This window comes from Oncorhynchus clarkii, chromosome 16 (assembly GCF_045791955.1).
Source record: "Oncorhynchus clarkii lewisi isolate Uvic-CL-2024 chromosome 16, UVic_Ocla_1.0, whole genome shotgun sequence".
Lineage (NCBI taxonomy): Eukaryota > Metazoa > Chordata > Actinopteri > Salmoniformes > Salmonidae > Oncorhynchus > Oncorhynchus clarkii.
The window spans coordinates 18,676,696-18,701,196 of NC_092162.1; the positions used below are offsets into that span (position 1 = coordinate 18,676,696).

The 24,501-nt window shown below is 41.6% G+C and overlaps 1 protein-coding gene across 1 annotated transcript in view; it reads right to left on the reverse strand.

Annotated features, from left to right (window-relative positions):
- Nucleotides 1–23,086, reverse strand: part of LOC139368109 (angiotensin-converting enzyme-like) — a 37,922-nt gene extending 14,836 nt beyond the window's left edge. The window contains exons 1-15 of the mRNA XM_071106683.1: nucleotides 22,593–23,086; nucleotides 13,520–13,687; nucleotides 13,269–13,356; nucleotides 10,404–10,547; nucleotides 10,047–10,238; nucleotides 9,309–9,406; nucleotides 8,849–9,018; nucleotides 8,541–8,764; nucleotides 7,250–7,394; nucleotides 7,029–7,127; nucleotides 6,681–6,803; nucleotides 6,213–6,424; nucleotides 3,756–3,892; nucleotides 3,353–3,511; nucleotides 3,065–3,152 (exon numbers count right to left, since the gene is read on the reverse strand). Of these exons, the coding sequence (XP_070962784.1) occupies nucleotides 3,065–3,152; nucleotides 3,353–3,511; nucleotides 3,756–3,892; nucleotides 6,213–6,424; nucleotides 6,681–6,803; nucleotides 7,029–7,127; nucleotides 7,250–7,394; nucleotides 8,541–8,764; nucleotides 8,849–9,018; nucleotides 9,309–9,406; nucleotides 10,047–10,238; nucleotides 10,404–10,547; nucleotides 13,269–13,356; nucleotides 13,520–13,687; nucleotides 22,593–22,820 (2,275 nt within the window). The 5' untranslated portion in view covers nucleotides 22,821–23,086. The remainder of the gene's footprint in view (nucleotides 1–3,064; nucleotides 3,153–3,352; nucleotides 3,512–3,755; nucleotides 3,893–6,212; nucleotides 6,425–6,680; nucleotides 6,804–7,028; nucleotides 7,128–7,249; nucleotides 7,395–8,540; nucleotides 8,765–8,848; nucleotides 9,019–9,308; nucleotides 9,407–10,046; nucleotides 10,239–10,403; nucleotides 10,548–13,268; nucleotides 13,357–13,519; nucleotides 13,688–22,592) is intronic.
- Between the last annotated feature and the right edge of the window lie 1,415 nt (nucleotides 23,087–24,501).

The window sequence follows — 24,501 nt, forward strand, 5'->3', positions numbered from 1 at the left end:
GCAGCAAACTCTCTCCAGAAGTTCCAGAGAGCATCATGAAGAACAAGGAACACACCAGGCAGGTCCGAGATACTGTTGTGAAGAAGTTTAAAGCCGGATTTGGATACAAAAAGATTTCCCAAGCTTTAAACATCCCAAGGAGCACTGTGCAAGCGATAATATTGAAATGGAAGGAGTATCAGACCACTGCAAATCTACCAAGACCTGGCCGTCCCTCTAAACTTTCAGCTCATACAAGGAGAAGACTGATCAGAGATGCAGCCAAGAGGCCCATGATCACTCTGGATGAACTGCAGAGATCTACAGCTGAGGTGGGAGACTCTGTCCATAGGACAACAAGCAGTCGTATATTGCACAAATCTGGCCTTTATGGAAGAGTGGCAAGAAGAAAGCCATTTCTTAAAGATATCCATAAAAAGTGTTGTTTAAAGTTTGCCACAAGCCACCTGGGAGACACACCAAACATGTGGAAGAAGGTGCTCTGGTCAGATGAAACCAAAATTGAACTTTTTGGCAACAATGCAAAACGTTATGTTTGGCGTAAAAGCAACACAGCTGAACACACCATCCCCACTGTCAAACATGGTGGTGGCAGCATCATGGTTTGGGCCTGCTTTTCTTCAGCAGGGACCTGAAGATGGTTAAAATTGATGGGAAGATGGATGGAGCCAAATACAGGACCATTCTGGAAGAAAACCTGATGGAGTCTGCAAAAGACCTGAGACTGGGACGGAGATTTGTCTTCCAACAAGACAATGATCCAAAACATAAAGCAAAATCTACAATGGAATGGTTCAAAAATAAACATATCCAGATGTTAGAATGGCCAAGTCAAAGTCCAGACCTGAATCCAATCGAGAATCTGTGGAAAGAACTGAAAACTGCTGTTCACAAATGCTCTCCATCCAACCTCACTGAGCTCGAGCTGTTTTGCAAGGAGGAATGGGAAAAAATGTCAGTCTCTCGATGTGCAAAACTGATAGAGACATACCCCAAGCGACTTACAGCTGTAATCACAGCAAAAGGTGGCGCTACAAAGTATTAACTTAAGGGGGCTGAATAATTTTGCACGCCCAATTTTTCAGTTTTTGATTTGTTAAAAAAGTTTGAAATATCCAATAAATGTCGTTCCACTTCATGATTGTGTCCCACTTGTTGTTGATTCTTCACAAAAAAATACAGTTTATATCTTTATGTTTGAAGCCTGAAATGTGGCAAAAGGTCGCAAAGTTCAAGGGGGCCGAATACTTTCGCAAGGCACTGTAATTTCTCTCTTCATGATGCCATCTATTTTGAAGTGCACCAGTCCCTCCTGCAGCAAAGCACCCCCACTACATCATACTGCCACCCCCGTGCTTCACGGTTGGGATGGTGTTCTTTGGCTTGCAAGCTTCCCCCTTTTTCCTCCAAACATATTGATGGTCATTATGGCTAAGCAGTTCTTTTTTTGTTTCATCAGACCAAAGGACATTTCTCCAAAAAGTACGATCTTTGTCCCCATGTGCAGTTGCAAACCAGTCTGGCTAGTCTGGATTTTTTGCAAACTAGTCTGGCTTTTTTATGGTGGTTTTGGAGCAGTGGCTTCTTCCTTGCTGAGCGGCCTTTCAGGTTATGTCGATATCGTTTTACTGTGGATATAGATACTTTTGTACCCATTTCCTACAGCATCTTCACAAGGTCCTTTGCTGTTGTTCTGGGATTAATTTGCACTTTTCGCACCAAAGTACGTTCATCTCTAGGAGACCGAATGTGTCCCCTTCCTGAGCGGTATGATGGCTGCGTAGTCCCATGGTGTTTATACTTGCGTACTATTGTTTGTACAGATGTGCATGGTACCTTCAGGCGTTTGGAAATTGCTCCCAAGGATGAACCAGACTTGTCGATGTCGACAAATATTTTCTGAGGTCTTGGCTGATTTCTTTTGATTTTCCCATGATGTCAAGCAAAGAGGCACTGAGTTTGAAGGCAGGCCTTAATACATCCACAGGTACACCTCCAATTGACTCAAATCAATTAGCCTATCAAAAGCTTCTAAAGCCATGACATCATTTTGTTGACTGTTTTAAAGGCACAGTCAACAAAGTGTATGTTAACTTCTGACCCACTGGAATTGTGATAGTGAATTATAAGTTAACTAATCTGTCTGTAAACAATTGTTGGAAAAAAATACTTGTCATGCACAAAGTAGATGTCCTCACCGACTTGACAAAACTATAGCTTAACAAGAAATGTGTGGAGTGGTTGAAAAATTAGTTCATGGCTCCAACCTAAGTGTATGTAAACATTTGACTTCAACTGTATCTCTTGGAGCTTATTCGTAGTATTGTGGAATCAGTATTGTGGAATTATTATAATGTTACAGTAAGATGTGAATGGAGAAAGCTGATCCGAGAGCAGCTATGCCTTTCTTTGGATCTTATCAATATCGACACATGCCCCAACGACGCACTTAACGAACGTTCTTTCTGCGTGGTGTTTTGGGAAACGTATGTTACATCTTCGGCCATTGTAGGAACGATGCATCGTTAAAAACTCATAAGCCTGCGTTCCATCGCTATCGGGAAACCAGGCCCAGAACTCGAGACCCAAACCAAGACCCCTGGAGACCCAGTCCAAAACCCAACCTCTTGAGACCCAGAACCAGTGTGTCAAGACCATGAGACCAATAAATGTAAAAGAACAAAGACCTGGACCAACTATTTAAAAAAAAAAAAATATTGCATCTTGACTACATGAGTTAAGACTATAGAAACGATGGTTTTGTCTGAGACCAAGACCCAATGTATTGGGACCTGGACCAGGACCTCAAGATCAAGACTATCTCTGATTCAAATCCCCTGGGAAAGTGGAATGCCTTATGAGTTAGTCATGTCACCCCTTTTGTCAAATTTTTCTCCAGATAGTTTTTTTATTATATTGGATGTAAATAAAATCAAAATAATCACATGGACTAATAATACAAACCAGTTATATAAATCGACAACAGATGGACCTTTCAATTAGGTAAGTGTTTTAGGGCCCTGAACCAGGCATGGGATTGGGCAAATATATTGTGGGATCTTACCTGGGTCCAGTGGATGGCAGGTCCCATTGGCTCTGCACACCTCAGCCACACTGTACTTGGTGTCCATGTTGGCCAGCAAATTGTTGTACTAAGCGAAAAACAATGACCAACGGCATAAGAACTTGCAACTGCCCAATGCAGATTCAAGTTTTGTTAATAGGCCTACTTATTAAATCGCTTTAGAATCATTTAAATAAAGGTCAATATAATATGTGATTTTTGCTCTTGTTTTGGAGTGTGAATAGGGGATTATTTGAAGGTCAATAAAAGCATTCAGCTAATTCTTACCTCTTTCAGTTCCTCGTCTGGAAGTCCGGCCCTTTCAATGTCACTGAGTTTATTCAAGATACGCTTCAAGGCCCCATCCTGGAAGTCTGTGGTGTCATACTTGCGGGCCTCCTTTCCGTAGGTCAGTGTGTGGTTAGACATGTCCAAATTCTTCTGCAGCTGGAGACAGAGTAAACATCACACTTGTCAAAATTGGTTTGTCCAAGTGCAAGAAATGTGCCAGAAAAGATGCAGGTTGAGCTGTAGAATCAAGTGTGTTAGTGGTGGGCTAGAACAAAAGTCTGCTCATCCTGTAGCTCCTCCGAACCATGTTTCAGAAATACAGAGAGGAATTTGTGGGTTCGTTGCCTGTGTACAGTAGAAATATGAGAGATGCTCCATTCAGACACCAGACAACTGTTACCATGTTCTGCCTGTTCTTCTCATTGATATCGGTGTTGAAGGCCCATGATGCCTCAGTGTAGGCATTCCAGACCACTTCCGCAGTGCTGTTGTACTCCTCCAGGAAATTCTTCGCCTGCACCTCATCTGCAATCATGTCTAGGTATAGAAAGAAAGGGTACAAGTAGAATAGCTTTCATAGCTCAAGCTACAGTGGGGCAAAAAAATATTTAGTCAGCCACCAATTGTGCAAGTTCTCCCACTTAAAAATATGAGAGGCCTGTAATTTATCATTATTAGGTACACTTCAACTATGACAGACAAAATGAGAAGAAAAAAAAACCCAGAAAAATCACATTGTAGGATTTCTTTATGAATTTATTTGCAAATTATGGTGGAAAATAAGTATTTGGTCACCTACAAACAAGCAAGATTTCTGGCTCTCACAGACCTGTAACTTCTTTAAGAGGCTCCTTGGTCCTCCACTCATTACCTGTATTAATGGCACTTGTTTGAACTTATCAGTATAAAAAAAGACACCTGTCCACAACCGCAAACAGTCACACTCCAAAGTGTCAAAGGACACCAGAAACACAATTGTAGACCTGCACCAGGCTGGGAAGACTGAATCTGCAATAGGTAAGCAGCTTGGTTTGAAGAAATCAACTGTGGGAACAATTATTAGGAAATGGAAGACATACAAGACCACTGATAATCTCCCTCGATCTGGGGCTCCACGCAAGATCTCACCCCGTGGGGTCAAAATGATCACAAGAACGGTGAGCAAAAATCGTAGAACCACACAGGGGGACCTAGTGAATGACCTGCAGAGAGCTGGGACCAAAGTAACAAAGCCTACCATCAGTAACACACTACGCCGCCAGGGACTCAAATCCTGCAGTGCCAGACGTGTCCCCCTGCTTAAGACAGTACATGTCCAGGCCCGTCTGAAGTTTGCTAGAGAGCATTTGGATGATCCAGAAGAAGATTGGGAGAATGTAATATGGTCAGATGAAACCAAAATAGACCTTTTTGTAAAAACGCAACTTGTTGTGTTTGGAGGACAAAGAATGCTGAGTTGCAGCCAAAGAACACCATACCTACTGTGAAGCATGGGGGTGGAAACATCATGCTTTGGGGCTGTTTTTCTGCAAAGGGACCCGGACGACTGATCCTTGTAAAGGAAAGAATGAATGGGGCCATGTATCGTGAGATTGAGTGAAAACCTCATTCCATCAGCAAGGGCATTGAAGATGAAACGTGGCTGGGTCTTTCAGCATGACAATGATCCACACAAACACACCGCCCGGGCAACGAAGGAGTGGCTTCTTAAGAAGTATTTCAAGGTCCTGGAGTGGCCTAGCCAGTCTCCAAATCTCAACCCCATAGAAAATCTTTGAAGGGAGTTGAAAGTCTGTGTTGCCCAGCAACAGCCCCAAAACATCACTGCTCTAGAGGAGATCTGCATGTAGGAATGGGCCAAAATACCAGCAACAGTGTGTGAAAACCTTGTGAAGACATACAGAAAACATTTGACCTCTGTCATTGCCAACAAAGGGTATATAACAAAGTATTGAGATAAACTTTTGTTAGTTATTGACCAAATACTTATTTTCCACCATAATTTGCAAATAAATTCATTAAAAATCCTACAATGTGATTTTCTGGATTTTTTTTCTAATTTTGTCTGTCATAGTGGAAGTGTACCTATGATGAAAATTACAGACCTCTCATCTTTTTAAGTGGGAGAACTTGCACAATTGGTGGCTGACTAAATACTTTTTTGCCCCACTGTACATGGCTCTGTGACTACGGCCCGATTCTAACTTAAGTGAGTATAGCTTAAATTTGTATGCAAGTTCATCTTTCAATGTCACCATACACAATTTAAGAGAGAAGTACATATATTTGTATTGATTTTTCCCATGTTTCAATGCACATTATAACAACGAGTTCTAAATGTAATGTCCAAACAAGGGAAAAAATACCCATCACCAATAATAACTACAACAATCATGATTAATAATAACGATTACAACAATCACAATAATTGCAGTCTACAATTTCATCAAATGTAAGTGGATTCAATCAACAAAGACATTCATGACCAACAATTAAGTGTTCATATTATAATTACAGATTTTTGTAATACCATAATTAGTCAGAAAAGGAACATTTAATGAAAAATGATAAACAAAATGAATTCATAAATAAGTATATATACATATTTTTAAAGATTAATGTACAAACAGAACAAAAATTAATAGATTTAAGACGTGTTTTCCTGAATTTGTCCTGCAAATTCTAAGCTGAATTGGATATTTTCTTGTTTAAAGTGGATAAATTTTTTTTATCCATTTGCCAAAAGTAGGGGGACAGACATTCAATGCAAAAGAACCATGTTGAAAATTATTATTGAAATATCAATTATTTTATTGAAATATCATCCCCCTTCAGTTAAACCTGTTTACTTGCTCACCAATATCCTCGGGGTAGCCCTCTGGTACGGGTGGAACCCAGTTAAAGTCAGGCCAGCCCAAGGTCTCATTCATTGCTGCATTCTGTTCCTTCAACCATGTGATGATGGGACCAAAGTATTCCATCAGGGAGCTGGCGTCAATCTTGTTTGTCCCGACTGCTTCCTGGAGCACCTGTTCCCAGGGCTTGGATTCTCCGGATTTAAGGACTGTCCTGTAAAAGTCAAGAGGCACTTAGTAAATTGTGCATGACACATTTCCCTATAACTTTGTATGGTTTAGAAAGTCTAGAGACAATGCTTGATGGTTGATTCAGGTAGGGGGAAAATACCACAGTTCAAATTAGTCTAAAATGTGAAAAATTATCAACTTATTTCTTAGGGTCATTAAGAGATTCAAAGGCCATCTTTTGTGTCTCAGCTCACTTGATCAGGTAACGCCATAGTGTAGGTGACTAACAGTGTACATACTCTAAAATTTTTCCAGCCTCCTTGGACTGGTAGATGTCACATGTGTGCAGGGGTCCTGTCTGATGGGCTGCCTGACACAGCTTCTTGTGGAACTGGAACTGCAGAATGAAGCTCACAAAGTACCTGCAGGAGAGAAAAACAACACAGTTAATCAAAGATGTTGTCAAATTGATTTTGATGGTGTTTGAGGATCGATTTTATATTGATGTGTATTTTAAATATTAATATTCCCTCAGTGGCCTTTATTCTTAGTGTTTTTTTTGAGAAATGACTATCCATCGTCCATTATAATACTGCTGTATATGGATCTGAGGAAAAGAAGTGAGATGGTTTGAAAGAGAATTCTACCTGATGTATGGGGTGTTTCCTGGAATGTGATATTTGGCTCCAGCGTCCATGTGCTCCTCTGTGCGTTTGGTGGGCGGACATATACCCTGGTATTTTGTCCTTGAAAAGTGAACAAGGGAAGGCAAATTGACAGTGTTTTCTGAAACAGTGCATTTTATATAATGAAACTTATTTTGGATATTAACAATTTCCCTCATGTTAAATATTTTCGTGCCACTCACCTGAGGTGCCACCAGTCTGCGTTGTATCGCTCTGGGGGGGTGCGCCCACTAAACACACTCCATCTCCACTGGTCAATGAGATAGCCAAAGGGAAGGAAGGCCATCTTGTCCAGAGCCATCTTCAGCAGGTAGTTGATGTCACTCTCTACAATAAACAAGCCAATTAAATCACACACAAAAGAATAACCACAATAATAAGTAACTAAGCACCTTAGTCACTAACACGCTGACACTTTGATTTTGTTCACCCACACCAGAAGCATTCAGGACACTCAGGTTGAAATATCAAAACAAACTCTGAACCAATTATATTCATTTGGGGACAGGTCAAAAACCATTAAACATTTATGGCAATTTAGCTAGCTAGCTTGCTGTTGCTAGCTAATTTGTCCCGGTATATAAACATTGGGTTGTTATTTTACCTGAAATGCACAAGGTTGACAGTTTTTACTCCGACAATTAATCCACAGATAAGAAACTATATCAGTTTACTGTTTTCTCTCCTTCCTTCAGGCTTTCTTTCTTTGGACTTTGTGGCGGTTGGCAACCAACTTCACAACATTACTACAACCAATCACCCACGTGGGTATGTGCTCCTAAAAACCAATGAGGAGATGGGAGAGGCCGGACTTGCAGCGCATTGAGCGTCACAAATAGAACCAATTTCTATTTTACTGCCTGACCATGCAGACGCTCGCTAGGAGTGTGGGTGCAATGATTGAATAACGTGTATGTGTACATTTATTATGCAACACGAGCGGTGTGGTCAGCATGTAAGTAAGTAACTAACTTATTCAGTTACATAATAACTTACTTAGGCTACTTACTTATGAACTTTCTTACACTCCTAATGTGAGAGAGAAATTACGTATTTACCTGATTTGTGTGATATGAATAGTTAACAGATAAGACATTTCTGTTCTACTAATGCTGTGTCTTTATGGTCTCCACTCTAGCTCCCTGCAGCTAATCTGGGTGTATAAGAACCAGGATTCCTCTGTAAGGTCAGGCTCAAGAGTGCTGGGTCGACCAGCCTCATTATTGCAGAGCACTCACTCCATTCACTTGTGTGTGTGTGTGTGTGTGTGTGGTGTGACCTGCTTCTTATTAATACGTTTTGAATAAAGTAATATCCCGATAGGTGATTACCCTGGTCTCTCCTCATTATTAAATTAGAATTTCTGTGACAAATTTACTTACTTAGAAACACTACCTACTAACCACAAAAGGAAATTATTTTATGAATTGTATATACACTTCAAAACAAGGTAGCAAATCAATTGGAGCATACCGTTGTCATTGGTCGCGTTAGACAATAGGCCGATGCTGGCCAGATGCTTAGGTGTGGACACAGAGAGGGACATGACATCACCAATGGCCTCGTGGAAGCCCGGGTTAGCACCGCGGCGGAAGTTTATAGGTTGTTCTTTGTACTGCAGGTAATATTCAACATGGCCCATCTCGTGGTGCACTGTGAAAAGCTGCTGCATGTTGACTGTGGTGCACTGTTTGATCCTGAATGTGAGGAGACATCACATATGAAGACACCGGAACCTTCTTTCGCATCCCCTCTCTTTGAGTTCATTTCCACTTGCTCACCTGAAGTCCTTTCTATTGTAGAAGTCCCAGGCAGATGCATGGCACACCACCTCGCGACCTTCTGGCTTCTCAAACATAGACTTGTCCCAGAACTCTTGGGGCATTTTGATGAGGCCGAGGGAGGTGAAGAACTCCTCAGCCACCCGGAACATGTGAGTAGCATTCCAGTTCTATGAGGAAAATTGTTGTATTTCAGGTATATACGGCCAAGCTAATGTTAACAGACCTCCAATGGACGAACTTTGACTTTTACCTGAGTTAAAGTGATTAGGAATAATTTGGGAAAAGGGAGTTCAACTAGGCTAGATAACTTTGGGCTTTTATTTTTAACAAACACTGAGTTTTTGGATGTAGTTTTTTGATATACAGTAATGTAATTCCTTAACTTTCAACTCACAATTTCTCACAGTTCTACATGTAAACTGATCTACGGTAATAAAATCTAATTTCACCAGCTTACTTTGGCCACCATTTCATCGGTCACGTCCACATTGGGTTTGCCGGGGAAGGGGATCATCATGCCATAGATGTTGTTCCAGGTTTGCGACCACATGTTTCCTGAGGAAATGAAGCCCAGGCACTTAGCATTAGCCAGAGGCTTGATAAATCTACTGGTTGAGCCTTCCTAGTCACAGACACTGAGCAAATCCCACTATTGCATTATAGCTAGCCACGGGGGGTTCCTGGCGCACGTTTATGTTTATTGTCATGAATCTTGCCCTGGAGGCAGAACTGAGAGATTTCCGCTAGATGGGCTGGCTGCAAAGTAAAAATGGTCTATATTGTAAAAATTCATTAAAAAAATTGCTTTTTGGTCTTCCTTTTAGGTTAGAGTTAGCACTAGCAGTGTGATTAAGGTTTGGTTTAAAATCAGATTTTATGACTTTGTGGCTGTGCCAGCTAGTGACCACTCTGCAGAGCTGCCTCCAGGGCAAGATTCATGACAATAAATGCGAACCTGCTTTCCTGACAGTCACTTGATCAGGAAACATCGGAGCCCGTTCTAACCTACTGAGTGGCTGACAGTGACGTCTATTATAGGGCCCAGATCAGGGGTCAAGTAATAATGAAAAACTCAGGGCCCTAGCTAAAGCTAAGCTACGATGGACTGAGTTAGTTTGAAAAATGGCTGATAAATCAGTGACTGGACATCGTGCATTGGCTATAAGTTAACACAGACTTGTAAAGGTAAACTCACCCAGCAGGTGAGCAGGGATAGGTCCTTTAAGATTGATGTATTTCGGTCCGTAATGGTCGTAGAGCTTGCGGCGCACAAAGGCGTGAAGATTCTGGTAGAGCGGCTGCACCTGTTTGTAAATAGCCTCCAGGTCATTCGCAAAAGTCTTTGACTTGTACCACGAACGCCAGTATGCTCCCGTGTCATCGAAACCTATAGAGGATATAACCATAATATTGATCAACAATGACATTTCACCTCGTCCACTCCTTTCACTACAGATATGGCCATAACTTACAATACCTGTGAAATACTGTATGTTAGAAATGGTGACATTTACAGTGATACACATATGTAAGGTGAACGTGACATTCTTACCGTCAGCTTTATAGGCCTTGTTGCTAAGCTCCACAAACTTTGTATACTCTGCCCTGAGTGGCACACCCGATGCATTGTGCCAACCCTCCCAAGCATACAGCAGTGTCTTGTAGCTCCGTGAGTTGGCCATGGTCTCTGTCAGCTCTGCGGAGCCAAAGTCAGACACCCTCAGTTACAGAATACAGAAACTCCTAGAGCACATAGGGGACACCTGTTTTTCCAAATGTTGCCAACGAAGAGAGAACAACAGTTGTAACTTTCCTAAAACAATGAGGCATTTAAGTGTTCAAATGACTTCCTGATCTCCTCTCCGTGAGACAGGTGGGTTACAGATACATCTTCTAAGAGATTAGCTTTGAGTTATGATGACGCAACAGAGCGGCAGAGTGGCCAAAAAACAGCACATATGCCTTCAGAAAGCATTCACACACTTTTTGCACATTCTGTTGTGTTACAGCCTGAAGTTTAAAATGGATTCAATTGAGATTTTGTGTGACTGATCTACATTTTACACACACAACCCCATAATGTCAATGTGGAAGTATTCAACCCCTTTGTTCAGGAGTAAAAATGTGCTTAACAGTTCACATAAAAAGTTGCATGGACTCACTCTGTGTTCAATAATAGTGGTTAACATACTTTTTTGAATGACTACCCCATCTCTGTACCCCACACATACAGATAATTGTAAGGTCTCTCAATCGACCAGGGAGGTTTTTTAATGCCTTCCAAAGAAGGGCACCGATTGGTAGATGTATAAAAAAATATATATTTTACAAAGTAGACATTGAATATCCCTTTGAGCATTGTGAAGATATTAAGTAGGTTTTGGATTGTGTATCAATACACCCAGTCACTACAAAGATACAGGCATCCTTCCTAACTCAGTTGCCGGAGAAGAAGGAAACTGCTCAGGGATTTCACCATGAGGCCAATGGTGATTTTAAAACAGTTAAAGAGTTTAATGATTCTGATATGAGAACGGAGGATGGATCAACGACATTGTAAAGACTCCACAATACTAACCTAAATGACAAAGTGGAAAGAAGGAAGCCTGTATAGAATATGAAATATTCCATAACATGCATCTGTTTTGCAACAAGGCACTTAAGTAATGTGGCAAAGAAATTAACTTTATGTCCTGATTTCAAAGTGTTATGTTTGGGGCAAATCACTGAGTACCACTTTCATATTTTCAAGCATGGTGGTGGCTGCATCATGTTATGGGTATGCTTGTCCTTAGGATCAAAATAAACAGAATACAGATAAGCACAGACTAAATCCTAGAGGAAAACCTGGTTCAGTCTGCTTTGACACTGGGAAACAAATTCACCTTTCAGCAGGACAATAATCTAAAATCTCAAGGCCAAATCTACACTGGAGTTGCTTACCAAGACGACATTCAATGTTTGAGTGGCCAAGTTACAGTTTTGACTTGAAATCGTCTTGAAAATCTATGGCAAGGCTTAAATGTCTTTCTAGTAATGATCAACAACAAACTTGACAGAGCTTGAAGAATTGTAAAATGGATAAATGGGCAAATATTGTACAATCCAGGTGTGCAAAGCACTTAGTGACTTACCCAAAAGGTGTTTCTAACATGCATCGTCTCAGGGGGTGAATACGTATCTAATCATAGTGTTTTACTTTTTATAAAGGTTAGATGTTTTCTTCCACTTTGGCATTTAAATATTTTGTGTACTGTAGATTTCAATTTTCATCCCACTTTGTAACACAAAATGTGGAAGAAGTCAAGGCACTGTATTTTACAGGCTGAGCATAGGAAGTGAAGGTGAGGAAAGTTGAAGGCCACTGAACAAAATGAGGTTGGTGGGGGGAAAAAGCTATGATCCAATGGCTGGGGTCCCTGTTTGTTATTATAATACAACCCAAAGTGTTGTTTTTCAACACCGGTCAGATTCTTTAGTTACCCAGGACCACCCAATGTTTACTTTAGTAGATTGTGAAATGAGGAATCATCTGGGGTGGAAGTGGACTCTCATTTTGGAGTGTAAACACATTAGCAGAAACCGTTTCCATGAACTGGTTTGAAATGTATATTAGGGCGTCAAAATGTACACAGTGTAGCAGGCCTGTAAGAGCGTTTTTGTTGACGTTTGATTTACGTCCACTACACTGTATAACATTGGTAAATTACTTACAGTAAGTGCAAAGGGGATTGTTTGGGTGCATTACTGAATGTTGCATTGGAAATGGCTCTCACACAATCTTCTCACACATCTACTGTCTTTTGGCAATCATGATAGTTCACAATTATTTTTTGGGCGGGCACAGCACACAAAGCACAGGCCAGGGTTTAAACCAACACGTAGATAATTGGGAATGACTGATGAAGTCGACGTGCTCTGCACTGTAGTCTGATGACCAGTAGCAGGACATTTCAACGTTCCGAAAGAGCTGAAATTGAACCACTTCCCCCAGAGACCTCTTCAAAGTAATTGCCCTCATCCTGTTGCTTTTTCTAACTTGATATAATATTTACCGCTTCTCTTGTCTCTCTTTTTTTGGACAACTATACCCCTCTTTGTTTTTACGTTTCCCTACTTTAAAAACAAAAATGTTTTACTTTTTGTCTTAGAGATTCTCTGGTACTTTTGTAGTTCTGAAAGCAGCACTCACTAGCCAAAAGTATAGTCAGTCTCTGTCACTCTGTGTCTGTCTGTTCTATAATGACACCTTGTCTCATGCAAGTCATTGCTAATTGAGGTAAGACAGTAATTCTGCTCATAGATTATGCATGTAAGAACTACACATGGACACATTCAGCCCAAAGCGGGAGGTTCCTTAGTCGCCAAAGTACCAGAGCATGTCTTTACCTGTAATTACATGAAGACAGCCACTCACCTGGCTCAATAGACCAGCATTCATTAGTCTTTGGACACACTTTGGCGGTAGAGTATATTTCAGACATCTTGCTTAGTATGACGTTGTACTGGGGAAATAAGGAGATTGTGAAAAGACTGAATTACTCTGTGACTTCATTCAGACCTTGCTGACGCCGTCCTTCAACAGCTGAGTCTGACATTTCAGTATCACATTATACACCACATCTGAGTCTGACTCATCTGATAAGATGTAGACAATAGGAGACTGACCTCATTTCTTTCTCCTGCAGGTAGGTTAGCCGCTCCCAGGATGTTGATCTTCTTGAGACGCCTCTGCAGAGTAGTGTTGAAGGTGGCCAACACAGTAGGAGAGAAGTTCTCTTTGGCCTTCTTCCCCCAGGCTTCTGTGAAGGCCTGCTTCATCCCATCAGATTCCACCTGTAGACACAGACCGGTGATCAGGTTATGTAATCTAGCTGCCCAACAGCCCTCGCTTCACAGCATCCCGTATTTTGGACAAAGTAGCACACGTAACTAGTAGTCACAGTCCAAGGTGAAAATAGTACACACAGGTACCATTGACATCCAATCATTTGGGACATTGATATGTTTTGTTCAGAAAACGATTAATAACCCTACCAAAACGACTTGCCAGACTCAAGGAACCCATTAACTGTAGTTGCCCTTTTTATACAATGGCCAATCACACAATCATTTTCCTACTGTATTTTCTCTTATTCCCTACTTCTGGTCTACTGTTGTTAGACTGATTGCACCAATCACAGGCAAAGGCCCACAGCATATTGAATGTTAATGTGGATGATGGCAATTAGCTGTGGGGCCAGAAGGCCCTCATTCTGGTAACAGTTAAAGCACAGGGGTTGAGTGGGAGAACAAAGCTAGAGAACCCTGATCGCCGGATCAAAAAAAAGAAAACAGTGCCTAATACATAAGTAGTGAAGACGACTACTGCACTGGGAAAGCACCATCGCTCACAGTTCAAGGATGGCATACAGACATATTGTTCTCTTACTACTGAATTATCATAACGATGACAAAATGGTGACACTGGAAGGCAAGGCCGCTCAGAACGTCACACAGTACATAACATGTTATCCTTTCAGTTCTGACACTTGACTGAAGCACATTGAAGATGTATCAAAGGGTTGAGAAGCTCTCGCTAAGCCGCCTCAGTTCACCTTAGCTTCCTGCTTCTGACGGCTGATTTTTTACCAATACTGACAAAAACTAGACTGTCACAAACATATTAAATAGGGTTGTTTTTATTATCAGTTTAGGATGTTTTTACAGTATAGTGAACTTCTCGCCAGCAACACAGGGTGTTGCTAACCTAGTGCACACAGTCACACATGCATTTCAATGTTTCCCTTACTGTGAATATGCCACCAGCTACAGTAGTTTGGGGTTTCTGAATACTCGATTATCACATGTGGGGAAAACAAAGCCACTCCTTTCCCTCCTGTTTGTTCCTAAACTGAGTAGACGGACCTTAGGTAACTTGCCTTTGTGTACTTTGGGTGCTCTCAATGCATTGTTAATTTAACCCATTTGGGTACCCTTGTTTTTTTTGTGCTATTAAAAACAAATCACCTATTGCCTTTCTCACTTTGTTTTCCTACAGGGAATATGTCTACATCCACTGTGTTAAGGGTTGAAGCAGGTCCTGTAGTTGTGTTCTTAACCACAGAGCAAAGAGCCACTTTCAGGACACTGACTACACTGGGGCTGTCTGCAGTCACAGCCCAGGACATAGACATCCTGTCAGGAAAGTAGCTTCTGTTACTGTGATGTTTTCATTGAGTTCCAGCTTATCTGATGTGTATCTAACACCACTGATTAACAATGGGCTGAACGGAAAACTGGTAACAGTGTTGAGGCCTTAACTCTGACCTTTCTCCTCCCTATTTTCCCCTCTCTCCCCCTCTATTAACCTCGGTTTTGCTGTGCCACACCCAACTACAGTGGGGCAAAAAAGTATTTAGTCAGCCACCAATTGTGCAAGTTCTCCCACTTAAAAAGATGAGAGGCCTGTAATTTTCATCATAGGTACACTTCAACTATGACAGACAAAATGAGAAAAAAAAAATCCAGAAAATCACATTGTAGGATTTTTAATGAATTTATTTGCAAATTATGGTGGAAAATAAGTATTTGGTCACCTACAAACAAGCAAGATTTCTGGCTCTCACAGACCTGTAACAACTTATTTAAGAGGCTCCTCTGTCCTCCACTCGTTACCTGTATTAATAGCACCTGTTTGAACTTGTTATCAGTATAAAAGACACCTGTCCACAACCTCAGTCACACTCCAAACTCCACTATGGCCAAGACCAAAGAGCTGTCAAAGGACACCAGAAACAAAATTGTAGACCTGCACCAGGCTGGGAAGACTGAATCTGCAATAGGTAAGCAGCTTGGTTTGAAGAAATCAACTGTGGGAGCAATTATTAGGAAATGGAAGACATACAAGACCACTGATAATCTCCCTCGATCTGGGGCTCCACGCAAGATCTCACCCCGTGGGGTCAAAATGATCACAAGAACGGTGAGCAAAAATCCCAGAACCACACGGGGGGACCTAGTGAATGACCTGCAGAGAGCTGGGACCAAAGTAACAAAGCCTACAATCAGTAACACATTACGCCGCCAGAGACTCAAATCCTGCAGTGCCAGACGTGTCCCCCTGCTTAAGACAGTACATGTCCAGGCCCGTCTGAAGTTTGCTAGAGAGCATTTGGATGATCCAGAAGAAGATTGGGAGAATGTCATATGGTCAGAAGAAACCAAAATAGACCTTTTTGTAAAAACGCAACTCGTCGTTTTTGGAGGACAAAGAATGCTGAGTTGCATCCAAAGAACACCATACCTACTGTGAAGCATGGAGGTGGAAACATCATGCTTTGGGGCTGTTTTTCTGCAAAGGGACCAGGACGACTGATCTGTGTAAAGGAAAGAATGAATGGGGCCATGTATCGTGAGATTAAGTGAAAACCTCCTTCCATCAGCAAGAGCATTGAAGATGAAATGTGGCTGGGTCTTTCAGCATGACAATGATCCCAAACACACCGCCCGGGCAACGAAGGAGTGGCTTCGTAAGAATCATTTCAGGGTCCTGGAGTGGCCTAGCCAGTCTCTGGATCTCAACCCCATAGAACATCTTTGGAGGGAGTTGAAAGTCCGTGTTGCCCAGCAACAGCCCCAAAACATCACTGCTCTAGAGGAGATCTGCATGGAGGAATGGGCCAAAATACCAGCAAGTGTGTGAAAACCTTGTGAAGACATACAGAAAACATTTGACCTCTGTCATTGCCAACAAAGGGTATATAACAAAGTATTGAGATAAACTTGTGTTATTGACCAAATACTTATTTTCCACCATAATTTGCAAATAAATTCATTAAAAATCCTACAATGTGATTTTCTGGATTTTTTTTCTCATTTTGTCTGTCATAGTTGAAGTGTACCTATGATGAAAATTACAAGCCTCTCATCTTTTTACGTGGAAGAACTTGCACAATTGGTGGCTGACTAAACACTTGTTTGCCCCACTGTATATTTCTATTTTTTCTATGGGATAATAAAGATAAGGTGAAAAGCTGTTGACTGCCCTCCTCTCTCAAGGCCGTTGAATGTGTTCACTCGCTTATGAAAGTTTGCCTCTAATAGTGTATTCAGCAAACAGGGGATGTCCTGAGGCCAAGTCGGCGACATTTCCACCAGGTACCTTAACGGTTTTGGCACTACGTTATCCCTCTGACATTCTGAGAACGTTTTAAGAACATTGCATACGGGTTCCAAGGAAATATTATGAAAGGGATTTTTGTCTAGTTCCCTGTAAGTTCCCAGGACGTCATAGAGGAGGACTGTGTCAGGACCTTTTTGTAGGACATTCTCAGGAAGTTTACATTTTACTGTCCTTAGGACGTCGCGTGAAGTTGGGAACGTTCTCTGGGGGACCTCTTTTCTAGTTCCCTTTTTGTCCTGGGGACATCCCCGAAGACGTTTTTAGGACGTTCTTGAGACATTGTATCATGGTTCTCTGGAGGTTTTGTCTAGTTCCTTGTGTGTCCCTTGGACATCCCTTAGGATGTTTTTAGGACAGTCTTGTTACGTTGTGTTATTGTCTCAAAGCTCCTCTGATTGTCCCGGGTGTCCCAAACCATTATAAGTAAAGTAAAAATGGTATCAGGGTTGTAAGGTACTACGCTGTTCAGCTAAAATAGTGTAAAGATATTGAATCAATGACAATATGATTACATTTGAAATAATCACTTAGTACTGACTATGTACCCCAATATGATTTAGGGTTTGCTGATCTTTCTGCTGCGCCACAAAGTCCTACCTATAATAAATATTTGCACTTAACAAAAGAATGCCATCTGCACTGCTATTTAAATTATCAGTTAATCTGACTATTCTCTCATTGACTTATTTCAACAATTTGAGTTTTAGTATACTTGTCTAATGATGGTGGGCCATATTCTTTTTTAAATGTTACTCCTGAATCACTATGTAAATATAATAGTTTGTATTCAGTGTATTTTTAACATAGCCGAGATTTACTTTTAAGTGCAAAGTGTAAGAATTGGCCGATAGGTGAAATCAGTCCTTGATACAGATGGTGTAGCAGCCAAGAGGTTGTGAGGACGTCACAACACCATGGATTTGGACCTGCTTCGACAGCCGTGGGTGCACACGCTTCATGTACTTTTTGGGTAGTTGATATTCCATCAGCGTTTCAAAGTAACTGATGGTTGCCCAAAACCAGCGGTGCTCTTTGAGAGTTTCGTTTTCAGAGCCTAATTGAGATTTGTCCGGAGGCTTAATATATCCCCCGTTTGATCCTTTGCTCTCCTCGGCATGGGCTAATTTGCACTGAGATTGAATAATGTGTTCTGAGACTGCGAGGTTATCATAGGTGTGTGTGCATGCGTGCGTCCCTACGTGTGTCTACATAGAGATGCGGGGGGGTGGGGTTGGGGGGGATATCTACCCAAATTCAACTACCTAACATGCTTTACTATGGAATGGTACAAGAGTACATTTCGCCTCAGATTCTGCACATCAGCCTAATCCACTAGGACAAAGCTCATGTCTGAGACAAGGACTGAGACAAAGATGAACTCAGTGACGTGGTAATCCCAGCCCAAGTTGAATGGAATGTTGGGGTTAACTCTTCAGTACATCCCCCGCCAGTCAATGTGACGGTCATGCCAATTCAGTGTCGGGGCCTGTAGGGAGGAGACTCGGAGAGAGACCTGGCAGGCTCCCCTCTGCCTGCCAGATCTTATAGAACGCAAAGCCCCTGATCCCCTTTGATCCCATCTTTGATGTGTAAGGAATAATAGCGCTCATAACTGGCAACCTACCAGTCAGACCAGAGCTTGCTTTTCTTTCACCTCACATCCTCGGCTCACTGTTGGATAGAGGAAAGCAGCAGGCATTGTGTAAGTTGACACCGGTGACACGGGCTGGGTTCCGGAGAGGTTACACCTGTTGTGGCCAACATGGGGTGGAGCCATCGTTCCATTCTAAGCCTGGCTAGTGGAGGAAAACCCTGTTGAGAGAGCCGTCTGGCTAGGGAGAATAACTTTGAGGCATAGACACTCAATGCCTGGTGTTGTGTGTGTGCTTTTATCTCTCAGCGCTACAGAATACTGCCTCACACCTCTGCAGTTTCATTGATCCCTCCAAATGCCTGGGTGGCTCTACTTTCTCATTTTTCAGTCTCCAGCAAACATAACCAGCCCATACAATTATGCAAATGTTCTCCTGCTATCATATGGTGAGACGGGAGGAGCAGTAAAAGATAAGCTGGTGGCAGTAGCATGCAAATGTCTCATTACTCCACTCTGAAAAGTCCCATTTAAACCGCACTACAGTCTTTTATTGTTTACCTTAGGAAATCCATGTTATAAAATGTCAAGTGCATCAACCTGTGAAATTGCATTTTGTACAATGCTTGGAAAATAAGCAGGCTTCTGAACTTAATAAAAATAACTTGGCCAATTCTCCCCTCTCCACACACACCACACCACCCTCGGGCTTCATTCAAGACTCGGAGACGCTCGAACCACATGTGTTTGGGTCCTTTTGATGATTTCAGAAAAACACACAAGCCGAGTTGGCAGAAATGGGAGGAACTGAGCATATCATTTTGGATGAGGATGAATAGTGTTGGTTGTAAAGCCGTGCGGGGCTCAACCCAATAAACATCCCTCTATGGGTGCTGTTGTCATACAAGGAACCAGTCCGGCCCTGGCAAACACAACTCGGTAACACTTTACAGTTCCCCATAAAGCCTTTTTTTTAAACCAGCTATACAACATTCACAAAGCCTTTACTGAATCCTCCCTTATGTAGGCATTCATAAAGTGTTACTGTAAGGGTGAATGGTAGGCCCCTTACTTGCCCTGAATGGTTCAGGCTGTCTGGCTGGTGTTGGTTAGCAAGGAGAGGCAGGAAATAGAATATCCAATACATGGTTTTTATTTTAAAGGGTTTCAAGCCATGGGACTGATATTAGGATTTTTTTGCACATAATGTTCAAATAATCTATAAGTGACATTGGTAAGCTTCACAATACAAAGGAGATCATTTCGGGATGATTTGGACATGATGCACGAAAAATGTAAATATCAGTCTGATTACTTGAATGGGATTTGGCCCACAAATGCTAAAACATTAGCATTTGGAAGCAATGCCAGGGAAACTAGACCAAATCATGGTTTTCGGTCATTCCTTGTCCATAGACTGCTTACAGAGTAAGGAAGCCAATATGTAATTTGGGTGAACTATCCCTTTAAAGCTCTTGGAGCAAGTGCAGGTATTTACAAAAGGTTCAACTCATCCAACAAGATGCTGGACCAGGCTCAAAGTAAAGTAATGAAACGGATAGAAACTAGTCAAAAGAAGATAAAGACTGACAGTCTGACTAGCCCTAGGACTCACAGCAGAGACAGGCGGACATTTTGAATTCAATCTCTCAAAGGCCTACACCTGAGCATTTATACTCTCCAGCCACTGGAAACAGTTTAACCCATCCAGTGGTGGATGGGTTAATAATACAACTTTAAAAAAAAGTTATATTCCTTTCTATTCTATTCACTTGTAAGAAAGCCTGTCCCTTTAAGAGTGACTGACGTCACAGCTAACGGTGTTAATTAGCCTTACTCCCACATTCAGTTTGCCACCTGTGGTTATGCAGAGAATCTCTGGTTTGCTAGCATTATTATACTATCTGTTTTACTGTGTGTGAATGCAAGAACTGTGAGTACATCATTTGTTTCCTGACGAAGTTGTCAATGGTTTAGTCATTTTCATCATTGTATGCTAACTAAGAAACAACTGTTCGCCACATTTTGCCTGTCATTAGACTAGTTGTAGCCATGTGTGTCTTTTTTGAGTCATTGGATTGTTATCTCAGATAAATGTTTTCTGGTTTGTTATTGCTAAATAAAGTAGATGTGCCTTTTATAGGCAAGTCAACCCCGTTTTCATGATTTCTGGTAGCTCATCAAAATAAATCACGTTTTTGGACTCATACAGCAGTTTAGCAGTTTTTTTAAACTAAGTAGAACGCTATTGGAAATGAATGTTAAGTTATATTTCTAAAGCATACTGTAAGTTAAGATACTGTTGCTGCTTCCCATTGACAATAACTTTTGATAAATAGCCCAGTGTCAAAACACCGTTGTAAAGTGTCTGAATCATTAATCCGTTTGTGATATCTTGAAAACCTAAACATAAAAGTTACTACATACACGTGCCACAATAGTAATCATATTTATTTTTACGAGCACCTTAATATGCACCACATATTGATTGGGGGGGGGGGGGGGGGGGGAATCAAGTTGTATGCGCTGTTGAAACTAACAATTCAAAAACCACATGGAACTGGAAATATTGAGTATCACTCGTTAGAGGACAACATGCCGAAGACAACCAGCATTGTCAACCAGCATTCTCCAACGCCGTAAGACCACCAAGACCAATATGTGGTGCACTATGACAAAATCAAAAGGTAAAAAAAAAAAATGATATTGATCTGTTTTAAGCAATCGATTTTATGTCATTGTGATCACTATAAACGTACATACTTAACATCACTGACCAGAGGTAAAAAAGGATGTGGTCAAAACATGAGGTTCTGTAACGTAGTAACACATACTGTCCAAATAAATCAACATTTGAATTTAGGCGGATTGTGTACACACGTCTCACTAGTTTAACCATTCACAGAGTTAAAACATACTCACATGCACAATTTCAACCAGGCGCTTTAGAAAGAGCTCCCATAGTGACCGTGCAGCAAGCCTGTTCAGTCACCCTGCCTACTTTATTAGAACCCATAGTATTCTATTCATTGTTATTTCAGACCACAATTGGATAAATGCAGCTTTATTGGACAATCTCACAGCTAAATATTGCACAGAAACCTGCACATTTATGTTCAACTAATCAAGGTTAAAGACCAGCAAACTGAAGAACAGCCTCTCTCCTATGTCTCCAGAGCACAATCTCCATATTTGCCTACTCCCACCAGTGATGGTTCCCTGAGGTTCTCACACACCATTGTAATATTGGAGGGATTCAAGGCTGCAAGTTCATTTGCAGTGTGACCAACTGAGAAATCCTATCAGATTTTGGACCCAGTCCTAATGGACTCCTATGCGATTATAACCTATAGAATTGTATTTTATAGGATTCCAATCATTATAATCCAATATAAATCTGATAGCATTTTCTATAGGATTTTTTTGACTAGGGTTGAGCCATGGGGTAAGTTAAGCAAATGTAAGTGTTTTCTTCCTAGGCGTAATGCAAGGCATTATTACTGGGATATGAGGTAACAGTGCCTGGTTTATGTTAAGTGTTTTAAAAAGTACAAAGTGTTGTTAAGTCTGTTTAATGTTTACATTACTTCTGCTTATTTCCAGGGATACAAACATCCTAAAATATGTAGATATCTTTTGTTAGAAATAATATTTCCCTTGACTGAATAATGCTGAATGCAAAAAAAAAAATGGCTCAACTTACCCCACTCTCCCCTACTGTTATTTATCGTCAATGTTCAGGAACAATTTAGTTTAGATTATAGGTATAACCTACTCAACCAAAATGAATGTTTGGTGAGGTGACCAAGCAATATCAACATGTGTAATGCGACTAGTGAGGAAGCACAGTTAGCTTTCACAGTTACTCAACAAAACGTGTCCATAGTGGTTAGCTTTGGACTGAAGAGGCCAACAACTAAGTAATTAAACAACTGTCAACATTTCATTCAAACACCTCTGTGTGCTGAGTGGGGGAAGGGTCCTACCTTTTTCTCGGCGTTGTGGGGCGTAATGTTGGTCTGGTATGTCCAGCTGGCCTCTTGGTTTTGGTAGATGACCAGCTCAGCGGCGGTATTGTAGGCAGTGACAAAGTCTTTGGCCCCGGCCTCTGTGGCAGGGAAGGTCCCTGGCCCCCACTCGGGCGGCAGGACAAAATGACAGAGTCCCAAGAGTGGCAGTAGCACCACCACCGCTCCCCAAAGCATTCTGGCCATTCCGGCCCTAGAGAGAAGTAGAGAAGGCTAAAAATACACTTGTTGCTGTGAGAGTAGAGTAACTAACACCTTCCCTGGGTTTTTCTCATCCAAGTCTCCCTCCTGCTTCTCTTCTCCTGCTGCCTCTGTCTGTTCCTTAAATGCTGAGCCGCCACAGCCGGCTCCTTTTTAAGTGGCTAGCAGTCTAACCCAGCCCACACTTTTCTGCAGCCTTCCCCTTTCCACTTTCCAGCACTGCCTGCCTGCACACTTACTTTACTAAAAGTAGGGAAGAGTGGGGTAAGTTAGGCCAAAGGGTTAGTTAAGCCACCCCTTGGGAAAATCTCAATCACATACTCCTTGCATGCTCTCGCCTTGTCTCCTTCTCAAAGCCCATTGGAGGAGAAGATCAGAGGGAAGGGACCACTGGTGCTCTCACCCAATGGGTTTTGAGAAGGAGACAAGGAGAGAGGATGCGAGGAGTATGGAATTGAGATCTTCCCCTACTTTCTAGGAAACCATACACAATGTTTTCATGTGATATTTAGGAAGAGGTCATCATGTAATGGAGTCTGTGAAGGAAGAAACCACATGGAAAAATGTGTTTTAGGTTTCATGATGCTTGTATATAGATCGTTTTATACATCAGTTGGGGTCTCTATAAGCTACAATAAACCTAGGATGAAAGTGTGTCCTTGTGGCTGTGTGGGTAAATATAGTCCAAATGTTTGCATTGGGGTTGAGCCAATGGCCACCATACCCCATACAAATGATGAGTACATTTTGTCAGTTTTATGCATAGTATTTTTTTATTTCTGCATATGAACTCAATCATGCCCCTTAAAAAATAAAAAGTAAAACAAGCAGGGATCTAGCCCCCCTTGAGCTTCTTGAGAGCGGCCAAGGAAGAAGTCCATTTGAGCAGCAGCAAGGGATGAAAAAATGTGACTGAATGACACTGAAGAGGTACATTGACAAAAAAAAGAGCCAATGTGCCTGTGTGAAAGAGAAGCTATGATAGAGTAGCAGAGGCACACAAGATCTTATCTGATGACATGGAGTCTGAGCTTGCTGAACATATCAAGAATCTTGCAAAAAAGTATCTTGCGTAGCCTCAAATGCTGAGAACTCACGAATTGGCACATCGAAACAACATCCCTGTCCCAGACAACTGGTCAAGAAATGGAAAATGAACAGAGGGCTCTATATCTGAAGGTAGGCATACATACCACATCCCCATTCCATGAATTCAACTTTGACCAACCAGCACATTCACCCACTTACCCCAAGGTGGCTTAACTTTAGCCTGACGACTCCCAGTAAATTCTTCCCCTGCTCTTTCATTTGCTCCATACTGAAGTCTGAGAGTGCCATAATTTAACTAGTTTGTGGTCACGAGGGGCGTTGTAAAAACGAAAGTCATCAGTAATTGGATCATCTCTAAGCAATAGAAGAATCAAAGCCAATGATTCATTTTTTAACCGCCAATTTACCCATGTGTGTTCCCGCTCTGGCCCAAAACATTAGTTTCTGGACCAATCAGACGGCCCGAATGTGTTCATGTTCCAGAGATACTCAGATCCAGACTTATTACGGAGAAGAAACTAACGTCTGTGGGCGTGGCGTAGCGTTTGGCCAGAGCAAGGAATCTGGGTAGCCAGGCAAGCTAACTTACTCTGTCCCTATGCTCAATTTACTCCAT